The sequence below is a fragment of the Anolis sagrei genome, chromosome Y (assembly GCF_037176765.1).
Source record: "Anolis sagrei isolate rAnoSag1 chromosome Y, rAnoSag1.mat, whole genome shotgun sequence".
In the NCBI taxonomy this organism is placed as follows: Eukaryota; Metazoa; Chordata; class Lepidosauria; order Squamata; family Dactyloidae; genus Anolis; species Anolis sagrei.
Window position 1 is genome coordinate 17,195,769 of NC_090035.1, and position 24,323 is coordinate 17,220,091.

A 24,323-nucleotide genomic window follows, 5' to 3' on the forward strand; every position below is an offset into this window, starting at 1 on the left:
AAAAACATCTGGGGACCCCAGGTTGAGAACCACTGGGCTAAACAGTGTAATTTCTTCAATGGTGTGAGGTGCAGACATCCTGTGATAATGCAACATGTCTCATTAAGAGACACATCCACATTTTTAGCGTGGTGAGATGTGTTCCACACTGGGCATGCGTACTCAGCAGCAGAATAGCAAAGCACAAGGGCAGATGCCTTCACTGTATTTGGTTGTGATCCTCAGGTTGTGCCAGTCAGCTTTCATATGATATTTTTTCTAGAGCCCACTTTTTGCTTGATATTCAGGCAGTGCTTCTTGTAGGTCAGAGCATGGTCAGGCATCCTTGAAGTGACTGGCTTGACTCTGAAGGAGCTGGGGGTGATGACGGCCGACGGGGAGCTCTGCCTTGGGCTGGTCCATGAGGTCACGAAGAGTCAGAAGCGACTGAACGAATAAATAACAAACAAGCACATATTAATTAGGAGCCCCCGGTGGTGCAGTGGGTTAAAGCACTGAGCTGCTGAGCTTGTTGATCGAAAGGTCGCAGGTTCGATTCCGGGGAGCGGCGTGAGCTTCCGCTGTCAGCCCTAGCTTCTGCCAACCTAGCAGTTCGAAAACATGCAAATGTGAGTAGATCAATAGGTACCGCTCTGGCGGGAAGGTAACGGTGCTCCATGCGGTCATGCCGGCCACATGACCTTGGATGTGTCTATGGACAACGCTGGCTCTTCGGCTTAGAAATGGAGATGAGCACTACACCCCAGAGTCAGACATGACTGGACTTAATGTCAGGGGGAAACCTTTACCTTTTACTACATATTAATTGCCTTTCGTGATGATGGAATTGTATGATTGCATGAGGGCTGTGAACTCTGAGGGAGAGAAGTGATGACCTGATGGCTCTGAAATCCGAGGGCACAGCTCTGTTGTATTTTGGCACAGCAACTACGGTAGGATGAGACCCTCCTTCCACAAACAACACAGCCCGAGTAACCTACAACAACGCAGAGTCTCCCCATGCCTTCCTCGTGTTTCCTTTCTGAGAAGAGGGGGGAAGGAAGGGAGGGCTCTGGCTCTGGCCGCTCCCCCCTCCCCTGCTTTGAGAACTTGGGCTGTTCTGGGAGCCGCTCCCCTCCGCTCCGCGTCTCTCTCTCTCTCTCTCTCTCTCTCCATCCCGCTCCGCTTGAAGGTCACCTCCCTCTTCGAGGAGCAGCGGAGGGAGGGGAGGGAGGGAGGGGGCGGGAACAGCGAGGCGCCTGGCCCCTCCCTCGGAACCTCGAGGGGGTCCGGCTCTTCCCGAGGCTGTTCCCGAGGCGGGACACTCCCCCCTCCCCCCCAAAGACACCTCCATTCTCTCCTTTCAGCGCCGGATGAGGAGAAAGGAGCGCGCGCGCCACCCCTCCGCCGCCGCCGCCCGCCTTCTGCCGCTTTTCCCACGAACCAAGAGTTGCCTCTGATTGTGTGTGTGTGTGTGTGTTTCGCCACGGCGCATGCGCACTTCCCTCCCCAGGCGCGAGGGCTCCTTCCTCGGCTCGCGCTTCTTGAAAGGGGGGAGGAGCGCGCCACTTTTTATTATTATTATTTTTAACCTCACGTCTTTGAATATTATTATTGTTGTTGATTCGAAGGAAGAAAGAAGTTACTGTTGGCCGGGGTTTTGGTATTCCTCCCCCTCCTTCCCTTTCCCCCTTTTTCGGCTCCACACCTTTCCTTCAGAAAAAAGGACGCGCGCTCCGTCGAGGAAAGGAAGAAAGGATTCCTCGGAAGGAAAGAAGGAAGGAAGGAAGGAAGGAAGGAAGGAGGGGAGCGCGGCCTCTTTGCCTCTGAGGGAAGCGGCCGCTCTCGAGGAGCGAAAAGAGACCCAAAGCAGAGGAGGCGCCGCCGAATGGGGAGAGCGGAGGGTGAGTCCGAGGGGCTGAGTGAAGGACACTGGCCGCCTCCTCAGCCCGGGCCCGCCTTTTCAAGCAGGCAGGGGGCGGGGCCGGGGCCGGCTGACCAATGGCGACCGAGAGGCAGGGGGCGGGGCGCTCCTCCCTCCCTACCCCCTCCCCTCCCCTCCGGCCCAAAAGGGTCGCTGGGGGCAAATCAGACCCTACATACTATGGAAGTTGTCCCAGCCCTTATTCCCCCCCCCCCCTCTCTCTATTGCCCAGTCATTGGCAAACTTCAGCCCTCCCTCCAGGTGTTTTGGACTTGAACTCACACAATTCCTAACAGCCTAACTCCTATTTTGGCCTGCATCAATAGGAGAATAGTGTCTAGATCCAGGGAAGTCATGCTTCCCCTCTATTCAGCCTTGGTTAGACCACACCTGGAATACTGTGTCCAATTCTGGACACCGCAATTGAAGAGAGATATTGATAAGCTGGAATGAGATATTGATAAGATGGATATTGAATAGCTGGGTTGATGTGTCCAGAGAAAGAGGGCGACTAAAATGATCAAGGGTCTGGAGAACAAGTCCTATGAGGAGCGGCTTAAAGAGCCAGGCATGTTTAGCCTGAAGAAGAGAAGGCTGAGAGGGGATATGATAGCCATGTATAAATATGTGAGAGGAAGCCACAGGGAGGAGGGAGCAAGCTTCCTTTCTGCTTCCCTGGAGACTAGGACGCCTTGGTTAGACCACACCTGGAATATTGTGTCCAATTTTGGGCACCGCAATTGAAGAGAGATATTGACACGCTGGAATGTGTCCAGAGAAAGAGGGAGACTAAAATGATCAAGGGTCTGGAGAACAAGCCCTATGAAGAGCAGCTTAAAGAGCCGGGCATGTTTAACCTCCCCATGCTCTATTCTGCCTTGGTTAGACCACACCTGGAATACTGTGTCCAATTTTGGGCACCACAATTGAAGAGAGATATTGACAAGCTGGAATGTGTCCTAGAGAAAGAGGGCGACTAAAATGATCAAGGGTCTGGAGAACAAGCTCTATGAGGAGCAGCTTAAAGAGCCGGGCATGTTTAACCTCCCCATGCTCTATTCTGCCTTGGTTAGACCACACCTGGAATACTGTGTCCAATTCTGGACACCGCAATTGAAGAGATATATTGACAAGCTGGAATGTGTCCAGAGAAAGAGGGAGACTAAAATGATAAAGGGTCTGGAGAACAAGCTCTATGAGGAGCGGCTTAAAGAGTCGGGCATGTTTAGCTTGAAGAAGAGAAGGCTGAGAGGAGTCATGTATAAATATGTGAGAGGAAGTCATAGGGAGGAGGGAGCAAACTTGTTTTCTGCTTCCTTGGAGACTAGGATGCAGAACAATGGCTTCAAACTACAGGAAAGGATATTCCATCTGGACATTAGGAAGAACTTCCTGACTGTGAGAGTCATTCAGCAGTGGAACTCTCTGCTCCGTTGTGTGGTGGATGCTCCTTCTTTGGAGGCTTTGAAACAGAGACTGGATGGCCACTGTTGAGGGTGCTTTGAATGCGATTTTCCTGCTTCTTGGCAGGGGGTTGGACTGGATGGCCCATGAGGTCTCTTCCAACTCTATGATTCTAGGACTCCAAGGCACAACAGTACAAGAGGCTTAGCACCTAACAGTAGGCTGTTAGGAATTGTGGGAGCTGTAATCCAAAACACCTGAAGGGCTGAATTTTGCCCATGCCTGGCCTATGCAGACCCATTGAATGAGGAACTGGGCTGCTTTTATTTTTTGGGCTGTATGGCCATGTTCCAGTAGCATTCTCTCCTGACATTTCACCTGCATCCATGGCAGGCATCCTTTCAGGTTTGTTCAGAAGTCTGTTGGAAATTAGGAAAGTGGAGTGTGTCTGTCAGCTTTAGAAATTGTGGGAGTTGAAGTCCAAAACACCTGGAGGGCTGAATTTTGCCCATGCCTGGCATATGCAGACCCATTGAATGAGGAACTGGGTTGATGTGAGTTTTTTTGGGCTGTATGCCCATGTTCCAGTAGCATTCTCTCCTGACGTTTCACCTGCATCCATGGCAGGCATCCTTTCAGGTTTGTTCAGAGGTCTGTTGGAAATGAGGCAAGTGAAGTATATCTGTTGGCTGATAGAAGTTGTAAGAGTTGAAGTCCAAAACACCTGGAGGGCTCAAGTCCAAAACACCTGGAGGGCTCAATATATGCCTGGTATATTTTGTCTCTGGGAACTCTCCATGGTGCTGAACCTATTGTACTCTTGTGCCTTGGAATCCTTTCTGGTTTATGGAAAGTCTAAGGAGAGGCAATGCTATGGGTTCAGCACCACGGACAGCTCAATGTGAAATGAATCGCAAAGTAGATTTGTAGAGAGAGCCCATGAGTTTGCCCATGCCTGCTCTAGCCTCATCAGGCACAACACCTTTTGGAGTAGAAGATCCTCTCCAAAGACAATTCACACAAATAAAGAAACAGGCAAGAGCAAGAATGGGCAAACTTTGGCCCTCCTTCCAGGTGTTTTGGACTTCAACTCCCACAAGTCCAAAACACCTGAAGGTAGAGCCCAAGTTTTCCCGTGCCTGAAGTATAAGCTGCCTCCGATAGTATTCATTGTTCTGAGTCTGTATACGTCTTTAATGATGCCTGTTTCAACCAAGTTTTCATGGCTTTTATAACTATTATTGTCCAATGATGACTTTTAGTCTGTTTCTGAAGTGGGTGGTAAATCATTTTGAGGGTCCTCACTAGAGAATGAAGGCAGGATAGAAATAATAATGATCCCCATTCTCCCCAAATCCATGTGCAATTGAGTCAGCTCCTGTGTCTTTGGAAAAAAGATAGCTGGAAATTGCTACAAGCACTACATTTAAATATCTGCAAGGATGCCCTATTGTGAACACAATGGAGCAATTGTTTCAACTGCCTTGAGTCTCCTAGGAGATATAGGGTTTTTTGTTTTAATACAAGTCACTTCTGGTGTGAGAGAATTGGCCATCTGCAAGTACATTGCCCAGGGGATGCCCAGATGTTTTGATATTTTACCATCCTTGTGGGAGGCTTCTCTCACATCCCCGCATGGGGAGCTGGAGATGACAGAAAGAGCTCATCTGCTCTCTCCCTGGAGATAGGTGCGGGATAAAGTTTTATTATTATTGTTTTATTATTATTAGAAGTTTCAGGAAAAAGATCCCACCTAAATATTAGGAAAACCTTTCTGATGATAAGCGCTGTCTGGCAGTGGAAGATGTTGCCTCCTTGGAGTCTCCTTCTCTGGAGGCTTTTCAGAAGAAGCTGGATCATAGAATCATAGAATCATAGATGGATGGCCATCTGTTGGAGATACTTGGATTGTGTCTTCCTCTATGGCAAGTGGGGTTAGGTTAGATTGCCTTTGTGGTCTTTTCTAACTATGATTCCTTTCACTGGTCCCCATATGGAGGAAATAAGAACCCTTTGAGTCCTAAGAAACTCCTATGAATCTAATGTGGTTGCCATCAATTGGCAGGTGACTTGTAGGCACTTACAAAGGGAGCATTTGAACCCCAACTTGGGCCATTTTCTCTCCCAAATGGTGCCAGGCCTTGCACACTAAATATATCTATCCCCTTTTGAAACTTTTCTTATTATTCTTCTGTCTGGTAAAGAACAAAACAAAAAAAGTCAACCAAAGTAAAAGACACCAACACAAATTCTGTTGAGTCCTCCCATATTCAAAGTTCCTGTAAAACAATATTTCTAGTATGTTTTAGAAACTGTGTTGGGTGCAGTCACAAATTAGGCAAGATTCTGCTGAAACTGGATGCTTTTTAGCCACCTTGTAATGGTCTAAACCCAGGCTTAATCGTGTGGTGACTGCTGAAAGGACTTTGAAATGCTGTTTATACTCTCTTTTGGATTCATTTCAAAGATACTTTTTAAAAGAAGAGTTCTTCTGTATGAGGAAAATGCCAAGATGCTCACTCTTAATGCATTCCTTTCTAAATGAGTTGTATTGACAGATGGGTCTGTTAATAAGTCAGGTTTTAGTATGGCTAGGTTTTAAAGGATCGGGTGCTATTCACAAGACAGAAAAGTGTTGGGGAGAGATTAATTAATACACAAAGACAGGTTCATTGTCTTCTCAATTGCAGGAGCAAAAGCTCTGAACAAAAATGAACCACTGCCCAGCACAATCATGTTCTGTTTTTCCAAAATGTGTGCATAGAAATGTGTATTTTGTTTTCCAAATACACTGATGGAAACATATATCCTCCAAAATGGTTTTGAAGTTGATGTGTGTGCATGAACACACACAACAGAAGCATTTCATTTTTTGTTAAATGAAACTAAACCATAAAAAAAGCTTTGAGCAAATGTTGCTAGTGCTATGGAACTAGTAACATCTAGCTTTCCCCTGGAAACTGTATTCCTGCAAGTCCCAGCCGTCAAGTACTTCCATGATAGACGATATTTCATCTTGTTCCTATGTAGTTCTCAGCCATTTTTCTCTATATATTCACATTACAGCCTGAAATGATACTATATAAACTACAGATTTCAATTTAACCCGGCTTCTCTTGTTTGGCATGGAAACACGGGCTTTGTTGTGTGATAAATGACACCTTTTGGATGTCTTTTCTCTTTTCTATTATTTCTTTTTTTAAATGTGTATGTGAAAAGAATACACATTATTCTATAATGGAATAATCCCTTGCAGGAAAACCCCAGGAGAGAGAGAGAGAGAGAGAGAGAGAGAGAGAGAGAGAGAGAGAGATTTCTGGTAGGTTGTTATTCACACAGCTGCTGAAACATATTTGACATAAATTCTGACCTTTTAAAAAACAGATTCAAGCATGTAAAGGATATGGTTGGTCATGTATTAATTTCTCATTCTACGCTCATAGCTGGCCAGTGCATTTATTAGGATGAGCAAAATGTCATTAAGCAATGAGCATGGCTTTCTGAATCCTCTGAATGGCTTTCTCAGACTGAGTAGTGCAAAGCCCGAAGAAGCAAGAAGAAACTAAATATAGTAATATTGTGCAATTTTTCGAGGCTATGAAGTTGCATTTAAGTCCTGTTACCTATATCTCCCCCTTCATCCCCACAGTAGAAATGTATAACTGTTACATTTCCGATTTGGCAGAGACTAAATACACAGAGACTAAATACACATGTACACAGAACATTGCCTGGTCAGAGTTCCATTGATTTCACAGGTTAAACCACACAGAACTTAATTGGGATTTCTTCTGGCTGAATATTGTCCAAAGTCTTCAGCTTTCACAAAAAATAGCAGGAGCCCCTAATGATGCAATGGGTTAAACTCTTGTGCCAGCAGGACTGCTGACTAAAAGGTCTGCAGTTTGAATCTGGGGAGCAGAATGAGCTCCCATCTGTTAGCTCCAGCTTCTCATGTGGAGACACGAGAGAAGCCTTCCATGAGGTGGTAAAACATCTGGGCATCCCCTGGGCAACTTCCTTGCAGGTGGCCAATTCTCTCACACCAGAAGTGATTTGCAGTTTCTCAAGTCGCTCCTGACACACACACACACACACACACAAACAAAAAAAATAGCAAATACTAACTCTGTGCACTTCAATGACAAATGATGAAGGTTGTAAATATCCACCCTTTAAAAGGAACACTCCCCCATAAGTACTTCTTTCTATGAATGACAGCTGTCATTCCTGCTTCCAATTTCTAACTCTGTCTCAGGTTCTTGTGTGTTAGGAATCTAATTTGCACAGAATTAGCCAGAGCTTATATTTACTTGTGAATGGGATCTCAATCTTATGGGTGGATTTTTTTTTTTAAAAAAATCTTGAATTGTGTAAGGCAGCTGCTTTATTTTCAATTAAGTATTGGAAAACTGCTTCATGTTAATATTCTGATTTTGTACAAAATGAAATGAACTTGTGAGTATTGGTGACTATTGGCTTGAATGTATCTGACAGGGCAAACCTATATGTCTGCTGAAATGGGATCTCAATCTTATGGGTGGATTTTTTTATTTTTAAAAAATACACTTTACTTTCTTTAGTGAGCTTTACTCCTAGGAAAATGTTATCAGTTTGCATATGACATAGGACAGGACTTCTAATATTTCCATTCCTATCATCAGTAGGGGAGAATGCACTATCTGAAGTACAGTAAGACATATATATATATATGGGTTGTGGAGGACCATAAATATTACCCAATGCCATTAAATTACTTGATTTCTGGACTCAGCATACCTTTTGTGTGTTCCAAAAAGATGGCGACGGACACAGCACAAAAACATACAGGCAAAAGATAAACATTCTGTCCTTCAAGCTGGGTAACTCCTTTTTTCTTCCCTGGGCAAAGGAATTTCTGTTATCTCTGTCTCAAGGTTCTTTCTCTCTCTGCCTCTTAATAACAATTCTAACACTCAGCTGAATCCATCTTTGAAATGCAAACTAATACATTGTAATACATTATAATACTAATACAAACACATTGAAAACATACATACATATGAAATACCTATAACCACTCTGACAATTCCCCCTCTTTTTCAATGTGTTACAATTCCTCTATTCAACCATTACCTTTAATAATCATTTCATAGTAATTGTAACCTTTTACACTCTATAACTTTACACCACATGATTTAACTTCTTAGATAGAAAGAGTTTGCAAGTTAAACAGGAACCTGAAGAGCCGGTGGTTACAAAGCAAGTTGGTGTCGTGAATGAGAGAGATGCAGTGAAATACATGCAGTACCATAATTCAGCCACTGGGGGCGTAGATACAGTTGCAGTAGGGAAAGATTATAGCTGGGATGATAGTGATTTCTAGAACCAGCAAGTACCGGAATGTTTTGAAATGAAATGAGTTTGTTATGAATTGGTTTAGATTGTCAAAAATGTAATAGTGCAAGATGTTTGAAACTGTGTTTAACTAAAAAGCGTAGGTGCCTTTGCAAAAGATGCAATGTGTTTTATGTTTTTTTGTTTTGCTTATTGCTAAGATTTTTATGATGCATTTATTCCCCTGTATTGTTGTATTGATGTATTGAGACTAAGAAGTTAAATCATGTGGTGTAAAGTTATAGAGTGTAAAAGGTTACAATTACTATGAAATGATTATTAAAGGTAATGGTTATTAAAGTATTGAGGTAACGAAGAATAGTAGTTATATTGAAGATATGATGTATTAAGTAGCTATGATGTACTTTAAGAAGAAACGTAAGAATGATATGTACTAAGAAATGATATGTAATAAGAAGTAATGAAGAAGAGTAATTGTGTGTATTAAAGAGATTATAGAATCGCAAAGAGACATTATGAAATGAAGAGCAGTAATGATATAGAGTTGATATGTAAAAGAAATGCAGAATTGTATGGGGACATGATTGTATGTACTAAGACATTATAAGTTTGCAGAAATGTGTTATGTAATGAAAAGAAGTTACTGTGTGTAGAAAAGTTACAATGAAGCAAAGCAGAGTAATATGGAAGAAGTCTTATATGTGTTTAAGATGTAACAGAAACAAACAAAGATATGATTGTATGTAATAGAAATGTTATTAGATTGCTAAGAGAAGTTAAGAGAAACAAATGTTTGATGAAGTTATTGCAGAAGTTAAAATAGTAGACAAATGTGTAAGAGTGAAGAGTAAAGTTAAAGAGCGAGAATAAGTGAATATTGAAGTTGAGAGTCAAAAGTCAAGAAGTTACTATTATGCAAACCACATGGATGTATGGAATAGAGGAATTGTAACACATTGAAAAAGAGGGGGAATTGTCAGAGTGGTTATAGGTATTTCATATGTATGTATGTTTTCAATGTGTTTGTATTAGTATTATAATGTATTACAATGTATTAGTTTGCATTTCAAAGATGGATTCAGCTGAGTGTTAGAATTGTTATTAAGAGGCAGAGAGAGAAAGAACCTTGAGACAGAGATAACAGAAATTCCTTTGCCCAGGGAAGAAAAAAGGAGTTACCCAGCTTGAAGGACAGAATGTTTATCTTTTGCCTGTATGTTTTGTGCTGTGTCCGTCGCCATCTTTGTGTGTTCCAAAATGTAGTTCCTATGCAGTAGATGCTTTAGTAAAGCTCTCTTAGAAGAATGCTGCCTGAGCTTGTTTATTTTTGAAACTACACGCTTGCTGCGCCAGACTGGAGAGTTTGAACTCTGACAAGGTATCCTCTTTAGAAATTTGCTAGGTTCTCCAATGCAACTGTATGGTAACTTCTAGTAGACACATACTATACAGTTGCTTGGCAAATTCCTAAAGAGACCATCTTCCCCAAGCTGTGCATAATTGAAACCATGGTTATGGTGTGAGGGGAGGGGTGGTGGTGGTGGTTATGTACTAGAACAGTATTTATCAACCTGGGGGTCAGGACCACTGGGAGGGTCATGAGGGAGGTGTCAGAGGGGTCACCAAAGATCACCAGAAAACACAGTATTTTCTTTTGGTCATGGGGGCTCTGTGTGGGAAGTTTGGGTCAATTCTATCATTGGTGAGTGCTCTTTGATTGTAGGTGAATGATAAACCTCAGCAACGACAACTCCTAAATGTCAAGATCTATTTCCCCCCAAATCCTCCAGTGTTCACACTTGAGCATATTGAGTATTCGTACCAAGTTTGGTTCATACCCCCCCCCCCCATTGTTTGAGTCCACAGTGCTCTCTGGAGGTAGGTGGACTACAACTCCAGAACTCAAGGTCAATGCCCACCAAACCCTTCCACTATTTTCTGTGGGTCACGGGAGTTCTGTGTGCCAATTTTGGTTCAATTCCATCGTTGGTGGAGTTCAGAATGCTCTTTGATTGTAGGTGAACTATAAATCCCAGCAACTACAACTCTCAAATGACAAAATCAACCTCCCTCCCCCCCCCCCCCGCCGCCCCACAACCCCACCAGTATTCAGATTTGGGTGTATTGGGTATCTGTGCCAAATTTGATCCGGTGAATGAAAATAATCCTGCATATCAGGTAGTTACATTATGATTCATAACAGCAGCAAAATTACAGTTATGAAGTAGCAACGAAAATAATGTTATGGTTAAGGGTCACCACAAGGGGTCGCGGCATTAGGAAGGTTAAGAAACACTGTACTAGAAGATAAGACTTTTATAACAAACAAGTTTGCTGCTGACATCATGCAAAAAGCTTAGCTCTACTTTGCAGTGAATCTTGCAAAAGCAATTGCATTTCTGATGAAGCCATAATGTGGAAGTAGTTAAAGTAGCAAGGTTTGGCATCCAGGTTTTATTTGCCTTTAGCCATGAGGTCACAAAGAGTAAAAAATGACCGAACCAATAAACAACAACAAAATAAATACACTTCTCCACCTTCTGCAGGTTTTCTTGGGTATTGCAAAACTGCAGGTTTAGCAGAATAAACTAACCTGACTTTATTCTCAAAGTTACAAAAGAATACAGTGACAAGTTGTTACTAGCACTGTTAGTAAATAATGTTAAGATAGCTAGAGCGTATAATATATACATTGTAGCTATGCATTCAAAGTGTTATAATTTAATCATATAAAATTGTTATATTGTAACATTGTGATACCTAGAAAACCAAATGACTCCCAGAGAGCTTCCAGGCTGAATGGGATCACTCAGATACTTCATTAAAGTTCTGTCTGTCAAATAGACTTTCTGATTATGTTATTCCAGGGAGAGTCACACATGCTGTGTGACTATAGAGCAATATATGTGATCCATAAATGACTTGAACGTGGGAGTCTTGAGAATCAGGCAACAGAAGTTTATAGGGTCCTGTGGCTTGCAGCTATAGGTTTCCATATTTTGTTGGAATGCTAGCAAGCTCCAGTTCTGTACAAATTATATGGTTATATCCCAGTTAACATGTTGTGGAAAGCCTGAATGTGTATATACCATACTTTGTCATATCGTATGTACACTCAACCCTCCATATTTCCTAAGATTAGGGTTACAGGACCCCAATTACAGTGGGAAAATCATAAAGAAATTACTATTTTGTAACCTTAAAGAATACTTCCCTGGGAATTTGTGGGTCTTCCAGCACACTTCTCTATTCTGATTATATGGTTATTGTTTCTGCTGGAAGGTGACCAGAGAATCACATTAGAGGTCCTAAAGATCCCCACATAGGTGTTATCTCTAGAAACTCCAACATGACTGGAGGAAGTTGACCATAGTACCACACTGGAAGAGAGAGATTCCTAGAGAGAAGATTTTATATCAAATCTACACATGCCAAAACCACAAATGTAAGCAGACAGCTGTACAAGGTGATACATTTTCTGCAAAGCTGAAAGTGTGTGAAGGCAGTCAGTCATAAAGCAGAAGGGAGGCCTTGAAACTATAAGTATTAACATTTTTGAAAAGTCTTTGGGCAGCATTCTGAGAATGCTGTTAAGCAATGTGAATGGAAACAGAAGGTTGTCTCTGTAATTCTCATGGTGTTCAGGAAATATTGCTGGTGCCCAGTGAACAGTCCATGCTGAGAAGTGTTGTTGTTGTTGTTGTTGTTGTTGTTGTTGTTATGTACTTCCAAGTCTAACTTATGGTGACCCCATCCAGAGGTTTTGTTAGAAAGATTTATTCAAATGATAAATCATTGCCTCCCTCTAAGAATGCAGGAGTGTAACTTGTGCAAGGTCTCCCAGGGTTTTTGTGTGTGGCTGAATTGAGATTCAAACTCTGGTTTCCACCAGTCATATTTGATAGGAAAGGAAGAGTAAAAACAATCACCATTGATCCCTTACATTAGTGTTTCTTGGATTCTTTAAAAGTTCAGTCAAGTAAAGTGATTGACAATTGATTCAGAAGTGGGAGAAGACAATTTATTTATGTATTTATTTATTACAGAGATTTCTATGCCGCCTTTCTCCAGGACAGACCCAAGGTGGCTCACATCATATTCAAAACATACATACTGTCTACACATAATTCTTCATATATGAATTTCAGAATGGCTATTATCCATAACAGTACACTGTAATGAGCATTTTTGGCAGTGGTTTACCTTTTATTATCAGTTTGCAGAGGAGGAAGCAATATGAAAGAATGCTTTCTATACTTGGGGTTTTCCTGGAAACATTTAGATGGTTACTGGGCCCTTCCACACAACCATATAACCCAGAATATGAAGTCACATAATCCACAATATCTGCTTTGAACTGGGCTATCTGAGTCCACACTGCCATATAATCCAGTTCAATATGGATTTTATAGAGCTATGTGAAAGGGGCCACTGTGGAAGTTTGGCTTGATACATTAGAGTTGTTTTGATGCTCTAACTCAGATATATTTTTGTAGGATAAATAAATGCAATGACATCTAGCACATATCAGACTGCAACCAGGAAATCAGAAGACATTTACTTCTTGGGAGGAGAGCAATGACCGATCTCAATAAAATAGTTAAGAGTAGAGAGAACCCACTGGCAACAAAGATCCACATAGTTAAAGCAATGGTATTCCTCATAGCAACCTATGGATGTGAGAGCTGGACCATAAGGAAAGCTGAGTGAAGGAAGATAGACGCTTTTGAACTGTGGTGCTGGAGGAAAATTCCGAGAGTGCCTTGGACCACAACAGGATCAAACAAGTCCATACTCCAGAAAATAATGATCTCCTGCTCACTGAAGGGAAGGATATTGGAGGCAAAGATGAAGTACTTTGGCCACATAATGAGAAGACAGGAAAGCTTGGAGAAGATACTGATGCTGTGGAAAATGAAAGAAGAAAAAAGAGGGGCTGACCAAGGGCAAGATGGATGGATGTTATCCTTGAAGTGACTGGCTTGATCTTGAAGGAGCTGGGGGTGGTCACAGCTGAGAGGGAGCTCTGGCGTGGGCTGGTCCATGAGGTCACGAAGAGTTAGAAGCGACTGAATGAACAAATAACAAACTAGCATGTATTAACTGCTTTTCATGATGATGGAATTGTGTGATTGCATGGTGGCTGTGAACTCTGAGGGAGAGAAGTGATGGCCTGATGGTGCTGAACTCTGAGGGCACAGCTCTGTTGTATCTTGGCACAGCAACTACAGTAGTATGAGGCTCTCTTTCATATTCTAGTTGCCATTAGGAAAGCAGGAAGGAAGAGCAGCCAGGCATAACTCTATTGTGGTTTGGTCCAGTGGCTGGTGAGAAGCCCTTCTTTTGGATTCTCTCTTCTAATATATTGGTTGTGTCCTCTAAGATAGCGGAGTCCAGTCAGCTGCTGGACTTAATCTTTTGCTTTGCAGACATTCCTTTTTTACTTGTGTGTTGTGACTTGCTTTAGTTGTAAGGTTCAGGCCAGGGAACTGTCAAACTAATGAATTGTAAGCTTCCCTAGAAGCTTTTTTGGCTGAAGGGCAGAATAGAAATGCTGTGTGTGTGTGTACACACACACACACACACACAAAAATATATATATATATATATATATATATATATATATATATATATATATATGTAGGCATACTCTTTTGTCATTGCAATGCCTGTCTGGATTTCTCAATACCTTCATCTACTTTGGACCACTGTTTTGTGCTCCCAGTTCTGTTAGATCTACAACTGTAGTTTATTGAGATAAGACCATTTTGATTGGACCTCGTACACTGACATGCTGAATAATGAATTTATTCAAAAAGGAAACTGTATTTGACACGAGAAAATACTTCTGGGATCCTGGGATTTTACAGTGATGCAAAGCAGGAATGCTGAAGTGCATATAAAGATTCTGAAGGATACAAAAAAGAAGCAGTTTGTCTTTGACACATAGCATGGATTTAAATTAAATGGGCAGCATATATTGCCAGGAGGTAGAAAGAATTAATTCAGAACTTGAAATAGCTGTCACGTGACTTCTCTGGTGACAGCTATTTTAACCAAGAAGTGTGGGTTGAATCTGCATATTATACACTAAAACCAAATTATTAGAATCCTTGAATCACTGGGAGCTTGGTAAGTCAATGCTTATGTAAGTTCCATTGTTTCATTGGGTCTACTCTAGTTGAAACAGATTGGAGAGATGGGCCAAAATTGACCAAATGAAGTTAAACAGAAACAAATGTAAGATACTCAACTTATTTATTTATTTATTTCCAGCATCTCTACCCCGTCCTTCTCAACCCATGAAGGGGGACTCAGGACGGCTTACATTTGACACAATATGATGCCTTTAAATATAACAAAGCAATATAACAATAATTAAAACAATAAATAGAACATTAATTAAAACAATAAGAACAGTATTAACTGCCGTATCACCATTCCAGTCAAAATCCATGTCCAAAGCACTATTTATGCCTGCTGCTCAAAAGCCTGGTCCCAGAACCATGACTTCAATTTCTTCCTAAAAGACAGGAGGGATCTTATCTCATTGGGAAGCGAGTTCTACAGGCAGGGGGCTACAGCTGAGAAGGCCCTGTCTCTCATCCCCGGCAGATGTATTTGTGACGCTGGCGGGAGTGAGAGCAGGGTCTCCCCAGATGATCTTAAACTGCAAGGTGGGATGTAGTGGGAGATGCGTTCGGACAAGTAAGCTGGGCCAGAACCATATAGAGCTTTATAGGTCAAAACCAGCACTTTGAATTGAGTTCAGAAGTGGATTGGCAGCCAGTGGAGCTGACACAACAAGGGGGTGATGTGCTCCCTGTATGTCGCTCCAGTTAGTAATCTGGTTGCAGCCCATTGGACTAGTTGAAGTTTTTAAACAGTCTTCGAGGGCAGCCCCATGTAGAGTGTGTTGCAGTAATCTATTTGGGATGTATCAAGAGCGTGGACCACTGTTGCCAGATCAGTCTTCCCAAGGTATGGGTGCAGCTGCCGCACAAGCTTTAACTGTGCAAAAGCTCCCCTGGCCACCGCCGAAACCTGGGGTTCCAGGCTCAGCGATGAATGAAATATAAAGATATAGAATGGGGGATGCCTGGCTCAATAGCAATAGTATGTGTGAAAAATATATGGGAGGCCTCATGGACAACAAGTTAAACATGAGCTAATAATGTCATGCGACAGCTAAAAAAAGCCAATGGGTTTTTGGCCTGCATAAATAGGAGTCTAGTGTCTAGATCCAGAGAAGTCATGCTATCCTTCTATTCTGCCTTGGTTAGACCACACCTGGAATACTGTGTCCAATTCTGGGCACAGTAATTGAAGGGGGATGTTGACAAGCTGGAATGTGTCCAGAGGAGGGTGACTGAAATGATCAAGGGTCTGGAGAACAAGCCCTATGAGGAGTGACTTAAAGAGCTGGGCATGTTTAGCCTGCAGAAGAGTAGGGCTGAGAGGAAAAATGATACCCATATATAAATATGTGAGGGGAAGTCATAGGGAGGAAGGAGCAAGCTTGTTTTCTGCTGCTCTGGAGACTAGGACATGGGACAATGGCTTCAAACTACAAGAAAGCAGATTCCATCTAAACATTAGGAAGAACTTCCTGACTGTGAGAGCTGTTCAGCTGTGGAATTATCTGCCCCGGGTTGTGGTGGAGGCTCCTTCCTTGGAGGCTTTTAAACAGAATCTGGATGGCTATCTTTTGGGGGTGCTTTGAATGTGATTTTCCTGTTCCTTGGCGGGGGTTGGACTTGATAGTCCACAAGGTCTCTTCCAGCTCTATGATTCTTTGATTCTGGGAAACTAACAATTGAGTTTTGAACGATGTATTCTTCTCACATTGGACATGAGAGAGAACCATTCTCAGAATGGCAATTAAACTACACAATAGATTTTTTTTGCCCATGGAGATTTAATGTGAATGTTGGCGATATCTGTAGAAGCAGGCTAAACAGGAACACTTATGGCTGGGCTGTTGGTAATATGGCTGCAATCTGATGAAATTTTCTTCCCATTGGGAAAGAGCAATGTAGTTATTGTTGTTTTGATCTTAACACAATGAAGATGAATATACATGGATGAGATTTGTTATGATGCTACTGTTGTCAATATGTGTGTGTGTGTATATATATATATGTATGTATGTATGTTTGTGAAAACATTTTTGAAACAGTAGTTTTTGTATTAAAATATGAAGGAAATACAGAGAGGGCACACTGTAGGATTTTCTGTATTTATGTATGGTTGACCCTCACCAGTTCTCAATCTGGGTTTTGCAAATTTGCTTACTGACTGATTTGATTAAAATATTATCTTAATAATTCTCTAGGTCCTCCAGTACAATTTTATGCACTCTAGCAGCAGTGGATCATTGAGTCATCCTGGAGAACATAATGATCCTTACAGAGGTGTCTTGTAGGGTCTTGTGTCCCTAACCCCAGTGAATGTGAAGGGCTGACTGTAGTATTTATGTATCTATTTATTAAAATATTTCTATCCCACATTTTAATCTTTTCCCTTTCCTTGAATGTTGTTGTTTAACTTGATTTGATCAGAAGTGAATGGAATCCACAATAGGAGCAGATTGGGGGTAGCTTGATTGATCAATAGAAATAATTATATTATACTCTCTGGCAGGCATGGGCAAACTTCGGCCATCCCTCTAGGTGTTTTGGACTTCAAGTCCCACAAATCATAATAGCCTACAGCCTACTCCCACAATTCCTAACAGCCTGTAGGTTGTTATGAATTGTGGAGGTGAAGTCCAAAACACCTGGAGGGAGGGCCGAACTTTGCCCATGCCTGCTCTCTAACTACAGAACTCTCTTTTTCTACCACTGGCAATCAGTGTGATCGTACAAAAAGTTATGCGAATTTTTGTTGGTAAACCAAGCCCCTATTCCTCACTCCTGTTTACCTCATCTATTGGGGAATACTTTTTCAGTCACCAGCACCAAATTGATAGCTGAGTATTTTTCTTTTTATTCCCGGTCCTGCAATAGCAATTGAATTTAATAACTCTACAATGTTGACAAGTCCTCCAGAGCAATGCAGTTATTAAATATAAACCCCTGCAGAACTTGGTAAGATTCATCTCCCATTTCAGGAATTGAGACAGGAAGATTACAAAATCATTTCTGTTTATTTATTTATTTATTTATCTGTTCATTTTTTTTCTGAGTTGTCAGATGAGTATTTATTTTAAGAGAAATGGCACAAGTAACATTTAAAGACATAACAGTGCTTTGAAAATCAGTTTAGGATTTTTATGGTCATTTTTTTCCCACCTGGAATTTCTATGAAAATTATGAAAAGCCATGAAAAATTTGCACAGGTACTTGCTTAAACGGTTGGGATGGATACACTAAGTTGAGAGCATAAAACCAGCATTTCTGGAAGAAGAGTAAGAGTTCAAGTCTTGATATGGTGCCAACCCCATTCCATAATTTACACATTAGGAGGGCAGACTATGGATAGAGTGTGACTACTGATAGCTACTTGTCTCATCTCAGAGCCATCTAGTGGAGAGCTTCTAGTGATAATTTTTAAACTTGTGCAGTTTTAGTTCCTATCTACCAAAGTAGATTCAGCACCTTGGACAGCACTTATAGCCAGTGGAAGTCACGAGCTGCTATGGTGAAAGATTCTTATTCAAATAACTTCAGTCCAATTAGAAATGTATCTACCTGTAGAATTAATGCAAACTGATGCCACTTTACTTGCCATGGCTAAATGCTGTGTAATCCTAGGATTTGTATTTTGGTAAGACACCAGCACTCTTTGGCAGAGAAGTCTAAAAATTATGTCAAACTACAACTCCAATGATTACACATCATTGAGCCATGGGAGTTAAAGTGGTGTCAAACTCCACTAATTCTATAGTGTAGATGCATCTCTGAATACTTAAAATCAGAATTTTGAAACAACCTGCAGCCACAGCTATTGCGAAATTATAAATATAAATAATTATATCAGCCTGTCTATTTGCCTTCTTTACAGGAAAAAATAGACATTTGTGAATGATTTTTAAAAGGAGCCACAGGTATAATGTATTGCAGTGGTTCATGTTGAGTACTGACAAGTCATGATTTACATTTTCAATACACTTTATTTATATTCTGCTCTATCTCTCCAAGGGAACTCATAGCAGATTAAAGTATGCACATATATAGGCAAACTTTCTGTACCTTTTATACAGTGAACAATGATATTCAATACACAAACTTTCAGTTCCTTTTATACAGTGAACAATACACAAACAAAGGCAAAGGTTTCCCTTTCCATCTCTGGCATCTGGAGGCAATCTCAACTCTGGCCATGAGGAAGTCCTCTTGTTCCATTTTTCCATGCTGAGGAGCCTATTGCCCGTAGACCCTCCTGATCATGTTTTGCCAACATGGCTGCATAGGCACCTTTCCCCTTCTGCATAGGCACCTTTCTCCGCCAAGGCAGTGCCTATTGATCTACTCACATTACATACTTTTGAACTACTAGGTTGGCAGTAGCTAGGGCTAACAGCGGGAGCTCACCCTGACCCTTGGCTTCAAATTGCTAACCTTCCGGTCAGCAAGTTTTTCTGCAGCTAGCAATTTAACCCACTGTGCTATCTCAGCCCCTTCAAGGCAATCTTTCCAGGTAGGGTTCTAGTTGGTTGCCAAAGTTGATTTTTAAAAGTGCTCTCCACATAATGGAACAGACAAACTACCTATTACAGTATCTTTATCTTGTATAGATTAATTCTAGAGTTCTTGGATGTAAACCATCAAATTGTTCTCCCAATTGTCTGTGAACAGCCCTGGAAATGTGACCTGGCTGAAGTCTGTGGAAATGGAGATGGAAAAGTACCATCTTTTGCTACATAAAAAGAATGTGGTCTGACAGTCTACTGAGATCTACACATTAATCCAACCATAGAATATGGACAATGCAGGCTTTTTTACACAGGTCCACTAAATGATGTTAGCTGTATGGATTAACCACACAATGTAACCTTGCTTTGTAGGAAGGTGCCATGTTTCTCTGAGATAGGAATGCAGTACAACTAGTGAGAACACATGTATTACTAAAATAACCCATGAACCAGAAATTGAAAGGCTGCATTGTAAAGGTTATGCACAGACGGGCAGGACAGAAATGGTACATTCGACCTTGTACTTCTCATTTACTGCTCCCTGTGGTCTATCAACTTGGCATTTTATTCAACCACAATTATTGGATGGGAACAGAGTTGTGTGTGTGTGTTTGTGTTTTATAACACTCATTCCTATGTTAAGTCAGATATTTCTCGGTGTGAGTGTATTTTTGTGTGTGATCATGATAAAGTTTGCAAAGCTGAAAGCTTTGCCTATTCAGAGAATCTCGTGGTGAAGGTAAATATAAATTGGTATTATTCACAAGAGCCAGAATAATGTGGTGATTTGAGTTCTGGTTTTGGATGCATCTGCTCTGTAGAATTAATGAAGTTTATCACCACTTTAGTTACCATGTCTCAATGCTATGGAATCATGGGAGCTGATTTTTGGCAGATAAGACCTTGTAAGACTACAACACCCATAGCTGAATAGTGTAGAGCTGTGGAAATTCAAGTGATGTCAAACTTCATTAATTCTACAATTTAGATGCACCATAGGATTCTAGGGTGACCAGGGTTTGAATTCCTGCTTACTCATGGAAACCTATTGGGCGACCTTGAGCAAGATATACTCTCACAGTCTCAGAGAAAGGCCATAGACAACTTCCTCTTTACAAATCTTGCCCAAGACAATCTTGTGGTATGACCTGAAAGCATACAACAACAATTTATAAATCATAGTTGTATAAGCATCTAATGCTTTAATACAGTATTTCCCAACCTCTTTGTATCTGTGGGATATAAAGTATTTCTGGATTCAATTTGGAGATATTCATTATTCTTGTATTTAAACAAGTGTCTGTGCTGGCTACCATAACAAAAGTAAAAACCTGTTTGTGATGACTGAAGACCATATTCATTGTTTTGCCCAATTGATCAAGCTTCAAGGATGGGACACTGTTGTTGTGTATCAATTGCAAGATTCACCCATATCTGTCAGCTGCAGTGCAGAATTGTATGTTATGCTATGATCTATATGCTTTGATGTGATCTATTTGTTAATTAATTATATTGTTGGTGGTGGTGGTGGTATAGTTGTTGGCCTTCAAGTCATTTCCTATCTTGCAGACCCTGAAGTGAACATTTCATATATGACTTTCTAAAGACTGTCCAGTTGTACATTGCTCTCGTTTTGCCATACTTTAGTCCAGTGGTTTTCCACCTGTGGGTCCTGAGATGTTTTGGCCTTCAAATCCCAGAAATCCTAACAGCTGGTAAACTGGCTTGTATTTCTGGGAGTTGTAGGCCAGAACACCTAGGGACCCATAGGATGAGAACCACTGCTTAGTCTCTCATCAACCTTAAGAAGTAGACCAGTCTGAGGCCCATCTACACTGCCATTTAATTCAGTTTGAACTTCATTATATGGTCAGCGTAGGTTCATATAATGCAGATTGAACTACATTGAACTGAATTATATACATCTACACTGCCATATATCCAATTCAATCTGCATGATAATGACAGTGTAGATGGGGCCTGAAAGAACATGTAATTAACCCAAGGGAACTTGTGAAACTCAATGCAGGCTATGTTCTTCATTTTCCAAATCATAATGAATGCCATTTCTTAATCATCAGGATGGAGATGAATATCTATATCTCTATCTATAAGTCTATCTATCTATCTATCTGAAACCGAACAGAGTTGTCAATTACTTGTCTTGTGCAGAACTGAAAATTGAGAGAAGAACACATTTTAACCTTATTGTGTATATCTCCAGTTCCTTTGCCTCTGAGAGGAGCCATGTTGCTATTTCCCCTTCAGCATAGGATGCCATGTGGAGTCCTGCTTCCAAATCAGAATTTATTTACCATCATTTCTATCCAACACTTCATGAATTTTGAGAGGAACAACCAATTAAATCCTACAATTGTGCTGGAGAGTGTGAAGGAACATTCAGGGAGTGTCCTTGTGTTTGAGGATAATGTTCAGTACAAATAGCCACGTTTCTCTCCACATTCCCAAGTGTACCACTTTTGCCAGAAACACAGACTAAACTGGATAGTGCTTTATAATCTGGAATCTCAGCTGAAACCTGGCATCTGGGGGTTGTTTCGAAGAGATGGATTGTAATATGTGCAGGTAAGCAATTTTTTCACAGCAGCCGTGGTAAGAATTTTTATTGAGGATGTTTTGTTCCATGCTGACCTCCTGATCTTTAATAACACATCTTAACGGTACCAGCTGCAATTTCTTTGTGCAGTTCTGGAAGGTAACCAGATGGCCGTTCCTGACCTGCATCCAAGATATTTGTTAGCAGGAAAATATGGTTACCTACAGTAAGCTAATTCCAGTAGTCTGGTTTATTTATTTTCCTTGTTGGTTAAAGCAGAAAACATGACCTTCTGTGTGTCTGTATGCCATTACCCACAGTGTTGATATTGTTGTTGTTATGTGCATTCAAGTCGACACTGACATATGGTGACCTTATTTTAAGGTTTTCTTGGCAAGATTTATTTGGAAGAGGTGTGGAATTGCTTGCCTGTGAGAAAATGTGACTTGCCCAATGTCATCCAGTGGGTTTCCATGCCTGAAAAGAGATTGGAATCGTGGCCTCCTGGATTCCTAGTCCAATACACAAATCGCTATAGCCAACTGATGATCAGTGTTGATAGGCTGGGCTTGAATTACAAACTGTAAGATCATATTTCAGTTTTTTCAATTGCATCCCTCAGTAGCATTTAAAAGGAAAGAAAAAAATAAAGAAAGTTGAGCAGGTAAGAAGGTTGTCCTTATTCCCAGCATCAAATATCCAAGTAATGCTGATTACTGCTTGAATTCCATGTTGCTTAATATGCTTCTCAGCAACTCTACACCTCTGGGATTCAGTGCAAATATATAAAATCAGCCCTCCATGTTCACTGAATGTAGGGGCACAAGATATTTGTGAAGGTGAAAAACCACATGTAAATGTTGTTATTGTTGTACTTGAGGGCACTTCTATGGAAATTTCTAGGTCTTCCAGTATAACTTTATAACCAATTTCTGCTAGTAATTGGTTATAAAGAGATATGTTATCTCTAGAAAGGTCCGGGTCCTCCCATTGAGCCACACTGGAGGATCCAGAGATTCCCACAGAGAGAGGAATTTAATTAAACCTGCCCATTTCAAAACCAGAAATGTGAAGAGATGGCTACAACAGACTACAGTCCTATAAAGCTCTGCATAGTGTGGTAGGTTCGGATGTGGACTATGTTGGCTAAACCATATACCACTCCCATGTTTTTGAACAGTGTCTGAGGCCCCATCCACACTGCTCTATACTCCAGTTTCTGAATCCAGATTGTCTGCTTTGGTCTGGATTATGTGACAGTGTAGACTCATATAACTCAGTTCAAATAAAATAATCTGGATTCAGGAACTGGATTATATGGCAGTATAGATGGGGCCCGAGGCACCCTACATAGCAATTCCTTGCTTCAAGGGCAGTGGTCAGCATCCCATAGCTGGACATCCTTTTTCTACATGGCCTACCTTCTCTCCATAAAGGTTGGGGTGACTTTCACTCTCTCTGGCTGGGTCTACACTGCCATATAATCCAGTTTCTGAATCCACATTTTCTGCTTTGAACTGAATTATATGAGTGTCCAATGCCATATAATCTAGTTCAAAGCAGATTATCTGGATTCAGAAACTGGATTATATGACAGTGTAGATGGGACCTCTGAGGCTTCAAAAGCTCTCCAGTAATTTGGGGGAGGCTTTGGGCACTATGGAGAGAAGAAAAATACACCAACTTCAACAGCATTTACAAAAGCACATAGACATATGCAAGAGAAATGGATGCATGCATATGGCCCTTGCAGGATGACAGCCTAAATGTATTATGTATGCAAAAAAACATGAAAATAATTCTCAAGAGATTGCAGTAAAGCACTGGATGACTAATAACAAACAAGATATTATGAGATGGTTTTGGAAAGCTTACCACTTTTTGTTTATATCTAATTTTACGACTGTTTTATGGAAACATTCACAGAAAGTCCCATACAAACGCTTCTGGAGGCTTCATCCTGAATGTAAATGATCACAATAATATAATCATAAATTTTATCTGTAATCTAGCATACAAATAAAAATATTACCAGTAATCTGTGCTATTTCAGAAAACAGGATTTCTTTCCCTCTCCAACTCCCTTGTGTATGTGTGTATATGTGCTTGTGCAATTTTATATCATTGCAATAGAGAAGTAAAGCTTTTTTTTTAAAAAAAAAAACAAACATGAATTTACATTCTGGGTGTTCAGATGAATGGCGTGACTCAGTTGCCAAATAAAATGCATGCAAAGTCTTCATTTTATTTTAAGCATTGTGGGGCTATTTTATGTGCCCGCTTGTCTAAAATGGCCTATCTTCAAACTGAGCAAAGAGCATCTACATAAAATCTCAGCGACCACATGGTGATAGCCATTTTACATTTATTGTGAGAGAATTGCTTGCAGTGCTCTGGAGTGTGGTTTGAAGCTAACTGCATAGCAGGTGCCCAGCCGAGGAGTTAATGTATCCTTTTGATCTCTTCTTGGTGTAAGGTTTTCTTGT

At 41.0% G+C, this 24,323-nt stretch overlaps 1 protein-coding gene across 9 annotated transcripts in view; it reads left to right on the top strand.

Annotated features, from left to right (window-relative positions):
• The first annotated feature begins 1,256 nt into the window (after positions 1-1,256).
• LOC137095529 (RNA binding protein fox-1 homolog 1) overlaps positions 1,257-24,323 on the top strand; it is a 1,101,487-nt gene continuing 1,078,420 nt past the window's right edge. For 3 of the 9 annotated variants that reach the window (XM_067462291.1, XM_067462292.1, XM_067462290.1), the window contains exon 1: positions 1,261-1,883. In XM_067462291.1, the coding sequence (XP_067318392.1) occupies positions 1,473-1,883 (411 nt within the window). In that variant the 5' untranslated portion in view covers positions 1,261-1,472. Of the gene's footprint in view, positions 1,884-24,323 lie in introns of all 9 variants that reach the window. The other 6 variants (XM_067462295.1, XM_067462296.1, XM_067462289.1 and 3 more) reach the window with 6 other exon arrangements.